Consider the following 18,142-nt stretch of genomic DNA (forward strand, 5'->3'; position numbering starts at 1 on the left):
ACAATACAAATTCTCTATTCCTTGAAAATATATTTTACCCTTTTTTTTTTATTTTTTTTATTTTTTTTTATTTTTTTTTTTTATAATTTTATTATAATCTCGAAATTAAAATCATAAAAATTAATTTATTTCCCAATTACTCTAAAGTAATTTTTTATATAATCAAAATTTTATTAATAACATTTATTTATAGATAGCAGTAATAATAATAATAATTTAACTTTTTTATCTATTAATTCCTCTTTTAGATTTGTTTAATTAATATTATTATTTTTTTTTTTTCTTTTTTAAATTTTATTTTTTTTTATTTTTTTTAATTATTTTTTTTTATTTTTTTTATTTAAAAAATTTAATTTTTAAAATTTTCTTTAAAGTACCAACATTTATTCATTATAGTTGATATAATTAATTTTTCTTAAAATACCAATATTAAATAAATAACTTTCAAAAATATACAAATATAAATATATCTATATAAAAAAAAGTTATTTTGTAACACCACTTTTTATTAAAAAAACATAATATTTCTTTTTTTAATAAAAACCACACACAAAAAAACATATTATTTCAAAAGACACATATAACATATAAATTCAAAAATGATTAGATCATCACAAATTGCTCTTTCTTTATTAAATTCACATCATTCATCAAAAGTTTTCCAACCTGTTAGTCTTGTACTCCATGGTAATCAATATCTTAAAGATCTTTCATCAAATAATTTAAAAAATGATATTGCAAGTAAATATTAACACATTTGTATATAATCATTATTGTTGTTATGGTTTTAAAAGTTTACTAATAGTTTTGTTTTTTTTTATCAAGAAAAATCATTAGAATCAATGAATATTTCATTTAATGAAAACAACAATAATATTATTATTAATGCAAAGGATTGGATTGATGGATTACATAATAAGGGTATGGGTAGTCTTTCATTAAGCAGAAGTATTAAAAGAGGCAAATCATGTTGTAGCAAGAATAAGCTCTCATCATCAACAACCACACAATTACCAACAGATGCCACAGAGACAGAATTTGTAATTGTTTCATCACCATTAGTTGATGAATATGGCGATTTTAGTATTGATAGAAATAATCAACACTCTGTTCAAGCATGGCAATTTACAAAGAACGATTTTAATGAAACTTTACCAAGATTATCACCATCACAAATTAGAAATCAAAAAGAAATGGAAGAGTTTTTAATTTGGCGTAAGATTGCTTTAGGTGATATTAGAGAAAGAATAAGAGAAGCCGTCGAAAGAATGAGAGATTTTACAATTTTAAATTTCCACAGCATGGATTTATCAGAATCACAAAAATCAACATTTTTAAATAATCTTACCGAAGCAGAAAAATTCATTCATATGGATGTTATGGTTTCAACCAAAAAGGATATGGATAAACTTTATGACTATTTAAATTTACCAAGAGAATATGCTTCATCTGCCCAATCAAGAGTTGCTTTACAAGCAAGTATTAGTATATAAACTCTTTTCTCAAAAGATTATTTTTTATTAACATACTATTATTATTTTTTAGATTTTAAACGCCGCCATGAGTGCTTATATTTTTGACTCGCCAACTAAAATTTCAGATCCAAAATTAAATGAGGACTTTAAAAAATTAACAAAGGAGTTATACGAATCAGTTCTTGATTCTGTAATTTGTTCAACTAATTATATTGAATAAAAATATAAATTATATAGTTTTTTTAAAATATAAAACATTTGTATTTTTCTATTTATTTCAAGTGGGTTAAATTCGAACCAAAGATATATTGTTATAAATGTGCTTTTTATTTCTTTTTTTAAAGTTTAATACATTATTATTTATTTTATTTCGTTTATTAAATATCTATAGAAAAGTATCAATTGGAATATTTTAAAAAAAATTATAAAATCAATAAGTAAGACAAATAAATTAAAATCTTTATTTAATAAATATGTATTTTTTATAGATAGATTAATTGTATAAACTATAATTCTAGAGTATTTTATTAACTATATAAAATATAAAAATGAACCTATAATTGATAATAATTAAATTGAACTATTTATACTTTTAAATTGTTAAATATTGATCATTATGATTATTGACTAGTGTAAATAGATATTATTATTAATTAGATTATGATATTTTGAATTGTTATCATCTTGATTGATTATTGATTAATAATTTGAAAAAAGGTGATTGCCATTTACATATTGTGATGTAAAGGTGGTAATGTGGTTTATGAGATGAATAAGAGATAAGATGGGTAATAAGTGACCATAAATATAATTAATTTCGTTTACTGGAGAATAACTGGGATCAAAGAGAATTACAGAATACAATTTGAGCATAGATTGAATGATTACCAAAGTGAACGGTTGTATATGGGTTCAACAAAAAAGACTGAAGCTGGATGACTGTATACATTAACCTTTGGTGCATTAGCGTTCTCTATTTCTAAGGCAAATTTAGGGATCTTGTTAAACTCTGAATGATGTTTCATCTTGTATAACTTGAACTATTGGAGTTGGATTTTCCCACTGAACTTCTGGTCGGTAAGATTGATAGTTGATCTTAGTTTCACTATTTCATCAACACAAGTGAAAAATAGCACCATAATATTAGATTTATCAATATGGTTTTGTGAAGGTTTTTGAAAAGGAAAATAAAAATATTTTAATTAATAAAATTCAAATTTAAAAAAAAAAATAAAAAAAAGCGCTAATTGTAATTAAAAAAAGTTAAAAATTTTAAAGAAATTTAAAAAAAAATTTAATTAATAAAATTAAATAAATTTTATTTTTTTTTTTTTTTTTTTTTTTTTTTCATTCGGCTATCATACCAATTTGATTATCATATAATGAACTACCAAATTCTTACTTTATTCCTTTTCTGCAAAACATTATAAAATTAATTATAATAAAATAATATAAATGGAAAATGATTTCTTTAAAAGGAAGATGTGTTTAATTTATTTGAAAAATAAAAAATTTTGAAAAAAAAAAACCTCCCCTGTTTCAAATTACTACCAATTTTGATTGTAGCAGATCTACATTTTTTTTTGCAATACAAATTTTACTTATTTTGGAATTGATGTTTAAATAAATTAGGAAAAAGTTATAGATTAATAAATTAATTAATTTTAAATTAAAATTTTTTTTTTTTATAATTTTTATTAAAAAAACTTAAAAGTATTTAAAGAAAATAATTTCATAAAATTTATTTTTTTTCATTATACACATTCAGGTAAATTCAAATTAAAAAAAAAAAAAAAAAAAAAAAAAAAAAAAACACACACTACACTACACTTCACTTCACTTCACACTATTATCAATATGGTGGTTAATTATGTATTCTGCGTGGTGGGATACATAATTAACCATTCGGCTCTAATATACTGACCTCCCTGTGGTAGAGCTGGAAACACTCTTTACAAAGAGTGGCCAATAGTATAAAACTATCAAATAATATGAATCATACAAATATCGAGTATTATTTAGCATTTAAAAAATATCCAATAATATGGATCATACAAAAATATCAAGTATTATTTACCATTTAAAATATATCAAGTAATATTTAGCATTTAAAATATCATATATTTATTTAGCATTTAAACATATCAAGTTTTATTTATCATTAAAAATATCATATATTATGGATCATTTAAAATTTTCAATTATTGTTTGGCATTTAAACATATCTAGTTTTATTAGAGGTTGGAAATTATCTTTATTGTTATCCTTTTTTGTATCTGGAAGATTTAAAAAAAAAGGATAAAAGTGGATAAAAAAAAAAAAAAAAAGATAAAAAAAGGATAATAATATATAAAATATTTTTGTAAAAAAAAAAAAAATTGTAAATCATTTTTTCTTATAATAATAAAAACCTTTGTATATTTTCAATTTTTTTTTATAAAATATTTTTAAATAAATAAGCTAACGATAATGGGTAAAAACCGGGAATAAAGATAATTTTTAATATCAAAGTAATTGTTTATATTTGACCTCTATTTCAAAATTGTAGTTTATAAAATAACTAAAATAAAATCCTCCAAATTGATAAATAAAAAATAAAGATCACAAAGTACTAAAAGGGGTGGTACTGGGGGCAGTTATACTTTTCCCATGTTGTTAATCAGATTTATCAAACTTGAATCACAAAATAATCTTCGGAACGAATTATTTTTTAAATATTTCATAACATGTTCGGATGGTGTAGTTGGTTATCACGAATCCTTAACACGGATTAGGTCGTGGGTTCGATTCCCGCTCTGAATATATTTTTGTATTTTTTAGATTTTCTTCTCGGTGATTATTAAGATCCCAAAACTAACTCCGGGGGGAGCAATGATAGCCAATTGGTCGAACGAATTTCCTGAAACTGGAGCGGGTTTAGAAATTGATGAACATACAAAATCCCAGAAGGTCGCAAATCCGATGGAGAAATAAATATGGATTACAACAACACCAGATTCCACAAATCACACTTCCAATGGAACTATAAAGCAATAGATTTCGACTTAACTAGATGTTTCGCTTATAGAAATGCCATAGCCCTGGTATTTCGTCATGTTTGGATTTGGTTATGTAAAGAATTATATGACGATCAAGAAAATACAATAAAAGAACTCGATTATAAGAATCTAACCTCAAAATGGACTATACTAGCTACTTTAGAATACTTAAAAGGTTTAAAAAACATCAAGGAAAGACACGCTAAACAACCACAAACAATTAGCAACATCAATGAAGAATATAGAAAATTCAAAAGAAAAATAGCAAGAGCATACTTCATCAGCATCAAATCTTTACCAAATATCAACAGTTTAGAATATTTTCTTTAAATACTTTATAAAAAAAACATTAAATAAAATTTTACTGATTAATAAAAAGCATTTGCTTTTTATTATCTTCACTTTTAAAAAAAAAAAAAAAAAAAAAAAAAAAAATTGATGATAACAACGAAAAAATTACAATGTTCCTTGCTCACCTTTATATTAGCATTTCCTTTTTTTTAAGAAAGGTTATGTAAAGAATTATCCGATTATCAAGAGAATACAATTACAATCTAACCTCAAAATGGACTAAGCTAGCCTTTTCTAATGTTAGTTCAAGAATAATAAAAGGTTTAAACATCATTGCAATACTCAATAGTATTCTGAATTTCAAAATAAGGTAAAAGAAATTGAAGAAACCTCATTGAAAACACCAACTCCCAGAAAAGGAAAAAATTAAAAAGAAATACAAATTTAAATATATGTAAATAATAAAACCCTCTTTGAAAATAAATATTTTTATAAAATCTTTAAAGATTGCTCTTTATTTTATTATTACTATTAAATTTTTAAAATTAATAGATTTTTTATTTGTTTATAAATTGATTATTTTTATTTAATTTTAATTGTTTTTGTTATTAAATCTATTACTTTTATAAAATTTTGCTTAAATCGTTCGTAATTTGTTCAATAGATTTATTATTTGAAGATGAAGAAGAGGAGGATGGAACCTCGACAATATCTAAATAAACGTCAGTATCTTTTAAAAGTGGTTGTCTATTGTTATTATTGTTGTTGTTACTGTTATTACTATTACTATTGTTATTAAAATTGGTCATATTTATAGCATTTAGACTTGTTTGGCTATTACTATTATAATTACTGGTATATGACGATGAAGAGGATGGTATATCTGCATTTATAATGTTGTTTACATTTGAACTACTAAATATTGGTGATTCATTTTGTTGTTGGTATTGTTGTTGTTGTTGTTGCTTTTTATGTGAATATGATGCTATTGATTTATAATCGGTTGGTTTTCTATATTCAGACATTGAGCCCCTTTTATTAATACTATTATTTTCAACAAATACACTAGTTATACCATCTTTTTGTTTTTGATTGATGGATTCGATTTCTCTATATAATTTTTGGAAGTGTTCTTTCTTTGAATGTTCTGGAACAGTTTCGATTCTTTGAATTTTACCATCTCTCATCCATATAATTCTATCTGAATACATTTTTAATCCAACATCATGGGTTACCATTACTAAAGTAATATTTTCTTTTTTATTTAAATCGGTTAATAATTTCATAATAATAGCTGTGTTAACTGTATCTAAATCACCACTATAAAAAAAAAAATCATTAGTATTTATAACATTATTATGGGTTTTATATGTTAATAATTACGTTGGTTCATCTAATAATAATACATCAGGGTTGTTTGCAATTGCACGTGCAATAGTTACTCTTTGCTGTTCACCACCAGATAATTGCGAGGGGAAATGGTCCAAACGATCTTTCATACCAACTTTAGTTAATAATGAAATTGCTCTTTCCCTACGCTCACTTGCTGATAATTCTCCCAATAAAATCATTGGCATTTCTACATTTTCCAATGCTGTTAATGATGATAGTAAATTAAATGTTTGAAATACAAAACCAATATTTTTTAATCTTAAAAATGCTAAATCTTTATCTGATGTTTTATGGTTGATTACTAATAAAAAAAAATATTAATACCAAAAAAAACAAATATTCAATTAATAAATTAAAAGAATAATAACACTTACATTTACCACATAATTTCATTTCACCTTTAGTTGGTTTATCAATAGTACCAATAATATTTAACATTGTTGTTTTACCACCACCAGAAGTACCAAAAATACAAATAAATTCGCCCCTCTTGATTGTCATTGAAACACCTCTAAGTGCAGGTACACCCTCAATACCTAATAAATAGGTTTTATGAATGTTTTTCATTGTAACTACATTATCTGGATCATTAAAATTAAGTTCATCAGTCCTTTAATCTAGTTTGCCCAAAAAATTTGTCATCCTCTTGAATTTTTTCTTCAATTAATATATCAGTTGACATTTTATTATGTTATTATTTTGTATATTAAAATTTTTTTGTAAATATCGATGATTTTAATTATATACTTTATTATTACTATTATTATTTTTAAAACAAACTGTATTTAAAAAAAAATTTTAATTTAAAATTGAAAATTAATATTAATTTTTTTTAAAGATTATTATATTAATAAAGGTTTTTGTTTTTATATTTTTAATATTATATTTTTAATGTTATATTATTATTGTTATATTATTATTATATTATAGAATACAATAAAAAAAACTATTAACGAAAAATGTGCAAAGTAACACCAGTAATATTTTAAAAAAATTTAATTTAATTTTAATAAAAAAATTAAAAAAAAAAAAAAATTAAAAAAAAAAGTTTTTAAAAAAAAAAAAAAATAAAAAAAAAAGGAAAAAAGATTTATGTTTAAAAAAAAAGATATGAATAAAAATGAAATAAAATAAAATAAAATAATATTTGTATTTTTATTATTTAGAGAGAAACCGAAAGTTTTATTAATTTTTTTTAGGATTTTATAAAATGAAATTATTTATTTATGAAATATGGGAATTAATAGTAATAAAAATAATGGTAATAAAAATAATAGTAATAAAAATATTGTTTATTTGGTTGCAATGTTGAATATGTTAAATTATAATTGTGTGAGTGGGGGTTATAATGTGTGTGTGAATATATGTATGTGTGTGTTTTTTTGTGTGGGTATGAATTTAATATCTTGAAGGTGTTTATACCCACTTTTAATATGCAGAGAGATTTGTAAAATAAAATAATTAAAATCTATTTATATTGTTTTAAGACCCAATTCTTTTTATAATGAATAGTATTATATAAATAAAATAAATAAATATAAATGATAATAATAAAATTTTAGAAACAATTTACAAAAAAATAAAATAAAATAAAAAAAAAAAAAATAAAAAAAAAAAAGAAAATATTTTATAAAAATTTCTTTTTCTTTATTTTCTAATATTTTGGTTATAACCCTGAATAATTATTTTGGTGAATGCTAACCTTTTTTTTTTATTTTTTATTTTTCTAAGAGATGAAATTTTCTAAAAATATTTCTTTTAAAAAAAAAAAAAAAAAAATGGTAAAGTGTGCTTATAAAAAAGGAGGCTTCCATTCCAAATACAATGATTGATTATATTTAAATTTAAAATTAATTTGTTAATTTTTTATTAAAAAAAAAATATCTTTTATTTTTTTTTTTTTATTTTTTTTTCATTTATTTTTTTTTTTTTAAAAATTTTTAACTTTTTTTTTATTTTTTTATTTTTTTTTATCAAAAGAAATTAAATTGTTTATATATGTATTTTTAATAACTCTTTATAATTATAAACTAAACAATAATAATACCAATAATAATAATAGTAATAATACTATAATAACAATAATTAATAGAGTTGATAAATTAAAATTTTACTTTATGTAAAAATATATACACATATATTATAATATTCAGATATATTGTATACTATGGGTCAAACTTTAACCAAAGAAGAGATTAAAAATGAAATAGAAAAGCATTTAAAAATATGTTTTCTTTCTTTAGATCAAGAAGACCTATATTCAAAGAATTCAATATCATTTAATCTTTCTACTGCATCAGTAAGATATTTTAATAAATCATACAATGAAATTTTAAATTATAATCTTTATATTAATAAATAATTATTTATAATTAGTCACAAAAAGGATTGGTAGATGATTATTTTAGTTATATAGCGAATCAAAATAATAATAATAATAGTAATAGTAATGGTTATGGATCAAGTAGTTCGAATAATAGTCCAAATTTAATAGGCGCAAATACTAATAGTAAAAATCATTTGGATGATTTAATTCATACAATTTCAAATTCAATTTTATTAAATTTACAAAATAATATAGATACCACTACATCATCAACTTCATCATCAGCATTATCATCTACATCTACAACACCAATAACAAAGACCCCTCCCACTATATCACCATCACCATCATCAAACGATATCCAAAATGATACAACCAACAACAATAGTAATAATACAAATAATAGTTTAAACAATTCAAATATACCTATACAAAAATCATCATCATCAACATCATTATTAAATAATTTAATATCACCAAAAAAGAAAACTGTAAAATATAAAGAAGGTAGTTTTGAAGCGGCATGTTATGAAGGTGATGAAATTTTTGTACAATTATTTAAAAAACAAATACCAAATACCAATAATATTAAACTATATGAAAAAGTACTAAGACCAGTAAATATTAATCAACAATATAAACCCCAACCAAACGAATATTTGACAATATGGGAGTATTTTGAAGAAGTTAATTCACAACCACTATTTTATGACCAAAATCCTTCATTTACATTTAATAATAATTATTTAGTGCAAGAAAAACAAATTAACAATATTGAAAATGATAGGTTTTTAATAAATAAAGTAAGTTTACAAACAAACCTGCAATGAAAAATAAATAATAATCAAAAATACTAATCGATGTCATTTTTTTTTAAATAGGAATTTATAAAATCAGTATTACAATCATTCGAAACTTTTATATCACCTTTACCAAACTCTATTCATTTTAATGACATTAGTATTCCACCATCAATTGATTATTCATCACCAAATACATTAAAAATTCATCCAAATATTTTACCAATCATAGAAATTATAATAAATGATAATAAAATTAGTGATCAAGATAATAATAATAATGATGAAATTAATAATACATTTATAATTTATAAAAAATATAATTATACATTAGATTCATTATTAAGATATAGCAGTGAATATTTACAAAAAAATCCAAAAATAACAAATTTTATTATTTATCAATTAGTACAATTAATGGCATTCTTACATCAAAAAGAAGTTGTACATGGTGATTTAACACCATCTCATATTCATCTTAGTAATCAAATGTGGTTAGGGTTAGAAGGTTTTTCATTTCCATCAGCACCTTTATATCATTCACCATCAGAGAATCAATTAGAGTCGTCAATTAATAAATGGGTTCATGGAGAATTATCAAATTTCAATTATTTAATGATTTTAAATCATTTGGCACATAGACGTATGGGCGATCCAATGAATCATCCAGTTTTACCATGGGTAATGGATTTCAGTCGTTTAGGTGGGGGCTGGCGTGATTTAACAAAGACTAAATACCGTTTAAATAAAGGTGATGAGCAATTGGATTTTCAATTTTTAAATGCACCTGGAGGTGCTGAAAAGCCACATCATATTTCAGATATTTTATCAGAATTAACCTATTACAGTTATTTGGCCCGTAGAACACCAGTGCCATTATTACAACGTTTTGTTCGTGCAAACTATGAACCAAATGAGTATCCAGCAACTATGGAACGTCTTTACCGTTGGACTCCTGACGAATGTATACCAGAGTTTTTCACCAATCCAACTATTTTTTCATCAATTCATCCAGATATGCCAGATCTTCAAATTCCAGATTGGGCTCCATCAAAAGAAGACTTTATCCAAATTCATATGAATGCACTCGAAAGTGATCAAGTTTCTATTAATTTAAATTACTGGATTGATTTAACTTTTGGTTATTTATTAAGAGGTGAAGAGGCTATCAAAGCTAAAAATGTAGCTTTAATGGATACAAGCGTACCTAGAAATTCTGGTATAGTTCAATTATTTACAACCCCTCATCCAAAGAAAAAAGTTTTAAATAATAATTTCCAACAAAAACATTACCAATTTTTACAACAACAAATAGCTCAACAACAACAGGCACAGCAACAAATACAACAACAACAGCAAAATCACCAACTTAACCAAAGTTCAGAGGAGTTTATAATTAGATTCAATGAAAATGCATTTAAATATGATGGTATGCATTCTAGTGGTGGTACATCATTTTTACAAGGTTCATCACTAGCCACAATTTTATCATCAGGTAGGGGAGATAATGTATCTAGATCAGATTCAATCGGCTCAAACTCTTCAGCAACTGCACCAAACGTATTATTATCACCAAATATAAGCCAATCTCCAAATAATAATAGTAATGGGAACATAACAAACACATCTCCTTTAGTTTCTGGTATATCAATATCCACAACATCAAATACAACAACTAATACCACTACTACCTTTAATAACTCACCATCAAACTCTGTCTCAACTTTACCATCTCAACAACCACAGCAACAAGCACCACAATCACAATCACAACCACAGTCGCAACAAACACAACCACAACGTTCATCATCGTTATTAGGTGGTAAACCTAGAACCGGTTCGGGTAAACTTAATGAAAAACAAACATTAGCAAAGTTTTTACCATCACTATTTTATTCACAATCAATTAAAATTGAAAAAGAAGAACAGCAGCAACAGGTTCAACAACAGCAACAGGTTCAACAACAGATATTCAATAATAGTGGATCACAATCACCAACAAATCAACCAATAAATATTGATTTGTTATCAAATATAAATTCAAACTATATTGGCTATGGTAGTTTAGGTAACTCTTCACCAATTTCATTATTAAATATGCAACAAAAATTAGCTGAACAACAAGCTCAACAATCCTCACAAATACAGCAAAATCCACCACCACAACAACAACAACAAACATTTTCAGGAACAACACCAAATAAAGTTTTAATTCATTCAAAATCAGAAGAATCAATGACAAAGAAATATCTTGGAAATAATGGTAGTAATAATGGGTTAAATGCTTCATTGTCTAGTATTTCTATAAATAATAACAATAGTAAAACAATGCCTTCATCGCCACAGTTCGGCAGTAATTCAGAAGCAAATCATATTAATAATCCACCATCACCAGTATTATTAAAGGATAGTATGAGTGAGGGTGTAAATGATATCATCGAACCATTACCCGACTTTGATTGTGATTTAGAAGAGTTTGAAGTAAACAATGAATTTACATTACTCAGTGAAGATACTGGCTTCCAACAACATCAACAAAATTACCAACAGCAACAAACAACAAACACAAATATATTTATTGAATCAATTATAAATTGTGAATCAACTAGTCTTTTTAATTACAACTTTTCAAAATTAAATCCAGTTTATCGTCCATTAGAATATAATAACCAAAACAGCTTTGGATCAAATAAAACAAGTCACTCCAAACCTTTAGTTGAAGATTTTAGCCTTTTATCAATAAATTCAAAAAAAGAATTATCAAATATCGATTTAATCAAATCAAATGATATGTTTTCTTTAGGTTGTATCATTGCAGAGCTCCACCAAGGTCATTCATTATTTACAACACAAACTTTAAAGAGTCATTTTTTAGACTATGAGAAACCAAATCAAAGATCTCACAGAGGCCACTTGGTTAATGGTTATCCAATTACATCTAATTTACCAATCAATGTTAAAGAGGTTGTTGATAGATTAATTACACCAAATCCATCAGATAGAATGCAACTTAAAGAGTTATTGTCATCTACATTGTTTCCAAGCTATTTTAGACAAATGTATCATTTCCTATGTCATTTCCATTCGCTTCATACTCCAGAAGAACGTTTAACTTTTACACTGGCCAATATTGGTATTGTTACATCATTACCAAACGAAGCATTCGATTTAATACTACCATTTATTTTAGAACTCTTTAACAATCCAAAAACTATGGTGTCTGCTCTAATTGATTTGTTGGATCCTTTATCTCAACGTTTAGGTATTCAGTTATCTCAAGCCTATCTATTACCATGTTTAATAAAATTGTATCAACGTCATGACGACCATTTGCTTCAATGCCATTTAATCCAAGTGCCAATGGTCGATATGATAGTCTCTAGGTTTGGTCGTGATGTTTACATTCATCACATTCTTCCATTCCTTTTAGATAGTGTTAAAACCAATCCAAAAGAAAACCCAAATCACGAAATGTTAACAACAGCATTAATTAAAATATCACGTATTTTAGGTGTACCATTAACTATTAGACATATGATGTATCCATTATTAGTTGCATTAACCAAGCCACGTCTCCAACATTTATCCGAACCTCTAGTATCAATTGCATCTAGTCTAGGTGAACAAATTATAGTTAAATTCTATTTTCCTTCAATTTTTACATTAATTCAAAAACATTCTTCCAAGGCATCCAGATCAGAATCAATTCCATGTATATTATTAAAATTATTACAAGATCTCATAGCATTGGTTAAACCAGGTTTACTTTTAAGATGTTTATTCCAGAATAATAACAGCAACTATTTAGCATCACTACTATTAAATCCACCAAACTCATCACTATTGCTACCACTTGCAGAAACATTAATTAAAATTGCAACCCGAATTGGTGTAAACAATACAAAGAATTCAATTTTAAAATACGTTCAACAGTTCTTTGGTAACTATTCAGACCTCTACAAATACTCTGGTGTCGATAGTTATGCTCATATTGGTGGCGATTCTGAAAGTACAAAATCATTGCGTAGTATATATTCACCAGAGATGACCTATCATCTTTATTATAAATTATCTCGTTTAATAGGTTTCGATGTAATGAGAGCTGAAATTACAGACAACTCATTGATCGAACATATCATGAGAGTTTATATTAAAGATAACTCAATAAAGACAAACGAACAACCACTCCAACAGGTTTCACCATATGTTTCAGATGATGGTCTTTACGATGTGTACGAAGAAACACTAGAGCAAAAAATAAGTTCCATTTATAAATTAGACGATTATCAAGATTATGACGATATGATTTGTGACCAAACATTCTCACTTCAAGGAAACATTGTAGCTCAATACAAAGAACATACAGCCTCAATTAGATCGATTTCACTTTTACCATCAGAAGAACGTTTCATGACTGGTGGCAGAGATAATTTAGTAAAGATTTGGAGTTTATATTCACCAAAGTCTCTCACCACTTATAATAATCATATTCATACCGCCCATACTGTACATTTCCTATCGTCATTGGTTGCAAGTTGTGATATCAATAGTCTTCAAGTTTGGGATCCAGAAAGTAAAATCCGTGTAAACTCATTCTCTGAACCAAATGGTACTTTCCATTGCTTTGAACCTCTAACCAACAAATATTTATTAGCATCCCCAAACGAATCGTTCCTTTCATTCTATGATTTATCAATAGGTAACCAAACTAACGAGTGGCAATTATCATATCAAACAAGTCAATCCATTCGTTGTATTACTACATCAAATGATAATTTAATCTCGACCAATTCGAACCAATTATTAAATAATGTTACAGCATCAAGTATTCCTAATGCCTTCCCCACATGGATTGCAACAGGCTCTTCATCAGGTACAATAACCTTATTAGATACAAGAACTGGTACTGTATTAGAACAATGGAAATCACATGATCATAGTCCAATCACCAAACTCATAGGTCAAGGTTCTAGATATTTAATCTCATGTAGTGAAAAAACTGTTATTCAATGGGATCTCTACTCTTCCCCACCATCAATCTTTAAAATGTGGAAGGGTTTCAAAGAAAATATTACATCTGCATCGCTTTATCAAAACGATTTAGTTGTATCCTCTGGTTATAAGTTATCTTCGATGACTCTATTAGATGATCCATATTCTGCTGGTTATAATACTTTTAGAGTAGACGGTCTTAAATTAAATATTCAAAAACAAACAAATATTCAAAGTATTGCTTTCTTACCTTTACATCATATTCTATTAGCTGGTAATGAAGATGGTTCAATTAAAGCTTTACAATAAAAAAAAAAATTTACATTATTATAAATTAATAATTACTAATTTATAATTAAATACAATATATTTTTTTTATTAAATTATTTAAAAAACTATAAATAAAGATTTGTAAAAATTAAAAATTCTTAAAAAGGAAATTTAAATTTAAATTAATTTTAATTTTTTTTTTTTTTTTTAATTTTTTTTATTTTTTTTTTTATTTGTTTTTATTTTTTTAGTTTTATATTTAAACTAAAATATTTTTATAATATTTAAAAACCGAAAGTTAGTTAATAAATAAAGATATTTTAGAAATATAGTTTAGATGGAATAAAATAATAGATTTTGTCTATAATAAAATCTATATTAAAAAAATATGAAATGGGTATTATATTAAAAAGTATAAATAGGTCTGTATTTTAGTTTTTAAATTATTTCAAAAAAAAAACAACTAATACAACTTTAAAAAAAATAATAAATAAAGAAAAATGAATATCAAATACACTTTAATTTTCACCATTTGTACCATATTTACTTTAGGTTTTGTCAATAGAATAAGTGCCAATTGTATCTGTAATGGTGCTACAAAAATAGTTAATTCAAATGATCCAAACGTTTTATCAGAAGATGTTGTAAAGATATTTGCTCATTGGGATCTTAATGGTTCTGTATTCTTGTATAATAAGACCGATGGTTATATTCAACTTCCAGACGAATTCCGTAACAATGTTCAATCCTATCAATCAGGTATTGATGTTTGCTTCATTAAATGGTATCCAAGAGAACAAGTTCAAATCCATGCTGGTGATTATCACAAAAACTATGCTGCTTTAACCAATTTCGGACAAAGAATGGATGGAATCTATGCAGGATCATGTTCAGACGCTATTTGCCCATTATCAAAATAAAATTAAATAAATAAAAAATATTTTAAAAAAAAAATTTAAATTCATCTTCCTATTTTATTTAAAGTTTTTTTTTGAAAGTTTGGAAGATTTTGAGGAATAATATTTTCATAACTTTGTAATAAAAATAATTTTAAAGTTTTAATTCAAAATGAAAACAAATTATTTTATATGGGTATGATAAAAAATCAAACTATTTTTATTTTTTACAATTTTTTTTATAAGTTAATTTTTTTATTTTATGTAAAAACTTAAACATGTATTAATACAAGTTCATGTGATACCATGAGATTTGTAAACTGATTTCCTTTTTAGATTTTTAAAAAAAAAATTTAATTTTTTTTTTTTTATTTTATTTTTTTTTATTTTTAATTTAAGTTTTTATAGTTTTTAAATAAATATATTAAAAAAATTAATTTAATAACCGAAAGGTTCGTTTTTAAATTTAGATATTTGGATTCTATACTTAAGATGGAAGTAATAATCGATTTTATTTTTTAAACATTTATATAAAATTAAAAACTAATATTTATATAATATCTTTTAAAACTTTATAGTTTCCATATAGTTTTAAAAAGTATAAATAGAATGTTATTTTTGAAAAATTATTATTCAAAAAACAAATTTATTAAATAACAATCAAAAAAAGAAATAAAATGAATGTCAAATACTGCTTAGTCTTAATTGTATGTATGATTTTAACCTGTGGGTTTGTTAACAATATAAATGCCGATTGCAACTGTAATGGTGCCACAAAAATAGTTAATTCAAATGATCCAAACGTTTTATCAGAAGATGTTGTAAAGATATTTGCTCATTGGGATCTTAATGGTTCTGTGTTTTTGTATAATAAGACCGATGGTTATATTCAACTTCCAGACGAATTCCGTAACAATGTTCAATCCTTCCAATCAGGTATTGATGTTTGCTTCATTAAATGGTATCCAAGAGAACAAGTCCAAATCCATGCTGGTGATTATCACAAAAACTATGCTGCTTTAACCAATTTCGGACAAAGAATGGATGGACTCTATGCAGGACTATGTTCAGATGTCATTTGCCCAATATCTAAATAAAACAATCAAATAAATAAAATATAAAAAACTTTAGAGTTTTATATTTTTTAAAAACATTTTATTTTTTCAAAGTGATGTAATAAAATAGAAACTTTTTTTTTTTTATCAAAAAGAAATTAAAAAATTAAAATTAAAAAATAAAAATTGTTTATTGGACATTTATATTAAATTTTTTAATTATAACCTTAATAATCATTTTCACTAAATTATTTAAAAAACCAATATCTAAAAAAATTTTCAAATATAAAAATAAATTCAAATTTTAATAGATTCAAAAAAAAAAAAGTTTTTTCAAATAAAAAAATTACAAAATTTAATTACAAACTGTTTTCCCACCACCATAAATTTTATAATGGGGGAAAACAGTTTTTTTTTTCTTTTTAATTTAAATTAAATATAAAATTAATGTAAGTGATATAAATATCATTATGATGCCTTTCAAAAAGATAAAAGAAGTTTAATTATAAAATTAATTTTTTATGAGAAGATTGTCAGGAATTTGCGGAGTGATTTAAATTCAAAAATTAAATTTTATTTTTAATAAAAAAAAAAAGTTTAAATATTTTTTTATATATTCATTATAATATATTTTACTGAAATTGTAAAAATTAAAAATGTATTTCTTTACAGATACTAATATAAATGATATTGTAAGTATAATTTATAATGATAATCAAAAATATTATGTAATATTTACAAATTTGAATTTTTTTCTTAATCATTTCTTACTTATAGGAAGATATGATTGCTGGGTTTGAAGAAAAAAATGTAAAAGAAGTTACCTTTGAACAAGTTTCTGACTATTTAAAGAATGTCAAAGACTGTAAAGATCCATTTTTTGTTGCAGTATCAATATTTAGATCTTTAGACACAAATAGTGATAGTAAAATTTCTCTAAATGAAATCAAGACTCACAAATTATTAACCTTTGCCAAACAATGGGGAGGAATTCTTGAAAGAAATATTAATAAAATGATATTGGAATATGATGAAAACCATGTAGGCTCTCAAAATTTAAATTACTATATAATTTATAAGTTTACTAAAGTTTTATATATTTTATAGGATAATATAATCACTTGGGAGGAAGCATGTAATGTGTTCAGAGATGACCCAGATGTGGGTGAAGATGGTTGTGAAATCAGTACCAAAAGTCTTTTCCACTCCATAGATTCTAATAAAGACAGGGAAATAACCAAAGATGAAATAAAAGCTGTAAGTTTATTTAATTCTATTTTATTCAGAAATAAATTAAAATTTTACTAATCTTTTTTTTATTTATCAATAGTACTTAGAAAAATTGAAGAAATAAATATTTCCCAAAAAACCATGAATTGTTATTCATTTATTTCAAAATCATTAATGGTTTATAAAAAGTAATTAAATAAAAATACAATTGTTAATTTTGAAAATTAAAAATCTTTATTATTTTTTATTTTATCATTATTTCTATAACAACATGAAAAATTAACAACAATATATGTGATTGCATTAATTTACAAATTATATTGGGTGAGTGGGGGGGTAAAAAAATAATTATTTTTTACAAAATTAATTTTAATATT

General features: G+C 24.1%; 6 protein-coding genes across 6 annotated transcripts; 5 read left to right on the forward strand and 1 right to left on the reverse strand.

Moving 5' to 3' along the window:
* The first annotated feature begins 394 nt into the window (after window positions 1–394).
* DICPUDRAFT_94260 (uncharacterized protein) lies at window positions 395–1,726 on the forward strand. Its single transcript, XM_003286733.1, has 3 exons — window positions 395–741; window positions 826–1,475; window positions 1,546–1,726. The coding sequence occupies exons 1-3, from the start codon at window positions 600–602 to the stop codon at window positions 1,693–1,695; spliced, it is 942 nt and encodes a 313-aa protein (XP_003286781.1). The 5' UTR covers window positions 395–599; the 3' UTR covers window positions 1,696–1,726.
* A 3,701-nt stretch (window positions 1,727–5,427) lies between these two features.
* ABCH2 (uncharacterized protein) lies at window positions 5,428–6,763 on the reverse strand (the record flags this gene model as incomplete). Its single annotated transcript, XM_003286749.1, has 3 exons — window positions 5,428–6,124; window positions 6,188–6,497; window positions 6,571–6,763. 3 exons carry the CDS (start codon window positions 6,761–6,763, stop codon window positions 5,428–5,430), a joined length of 1,200 nt encoding a protein of 399 aa, XP_003286797.1.
* Window positions 6,764–8,363: 1,600 nt separating this feature from the next.
* Window positions 8,364–14,768, forward strand: DICPUDRAFT_94261 (uncharacterized protein; the record flags this gene model as incomplete). The annotated part of the gene is made up of 6 exons (XM_003286734.1): window positions 8,364–8,495; window positions 8,573–8,705; window positions 8,778–9,325; window positions 9,404–11,038; window positions 11,102–11,260; window positions 11,291–14,768. The coding sequence occupies 6 exons, from the start codon at window positions 8,364–8,366 to the stop codon at window positions 14,621–14,623; spliced, it is 5,940 nt and encodes a 1,979-aa protein (XP_003286782.1). The 3' UTR covers window positions 14,624–14,768.
* A 316-nt stretch (window positions 14,769–15,084) lies between these two features.
* DICPUDRAFT_150791 (uncharacterized protein) lies at window positions 15,085–15,504 on the forward strand (the record flags this gene model as incomplete). The annotated part of the gene is made up of 1 exon (XM_003286735.1): window positions 15,085–15,504. The coding sequence occupies one exon, from the start codon at window positions 15,085–15,087 to the stop codon at window positions 15,502–15,504; it is 420 nt and encodes a 139-aa protein (XP_003286783.1).
* A 653-nt stretch (window positions 15,505–16,157) lies between these two features.
* On the forward strand, window positions 16,158–16,577 carry DICPUDRAFT_77659 (uncharacterized protein; the record flags this gene model as incomplete). Its single annotated transcript, XM_003286736.1, has 1 exon — window positions 16,158–16,577. One exon carries the CDS (start codon window positions 16,158–16,160, stop codon window positions 16,575–16,577), a length of 420 nt encoding a protein of 139 aa, XP_003286784.1.
* A 614-nt stretch (window positions 16,578–17,191) lies between these two features.
* Window positions 17,192–17,889, forward strand: DICPUDRAFT_87305 (uncharacterized protein; the record flags this gene model as incomplete). The annotated part of the gene is made up of 4 exons (XM_003286737.1): window positions 17,192–17,227; window positions 17,313–17,576; window positions 17,643–17,792; window positions 17,866–17,889. 4 exons carry the CDS (start codon window positions 17,192–17,194, stop codon window positions 17,887–17,889), a joined length of 474 nt encoding a protein of 157 aa, XP_003286785.1.
* Window positions 17,890–18,142: the final 253 nt, after the last annotated feature.

The sequence above is a fragment of the Dictyostelium purpureum genome (genome assembly GCF_000190715.1).
Source record: "Dictyostelium purpureum unplaced genomic scaffold DICPUscaffold_79, whole genome shotgun sequence".
Taxonomy (NCBI): domain Eukaryota; phylum Evosea; class Eumycetozoa; order Dictyosteliales; family Dictyosteliaceae; genus Dictyostelium; species Dictyostelium purpureum.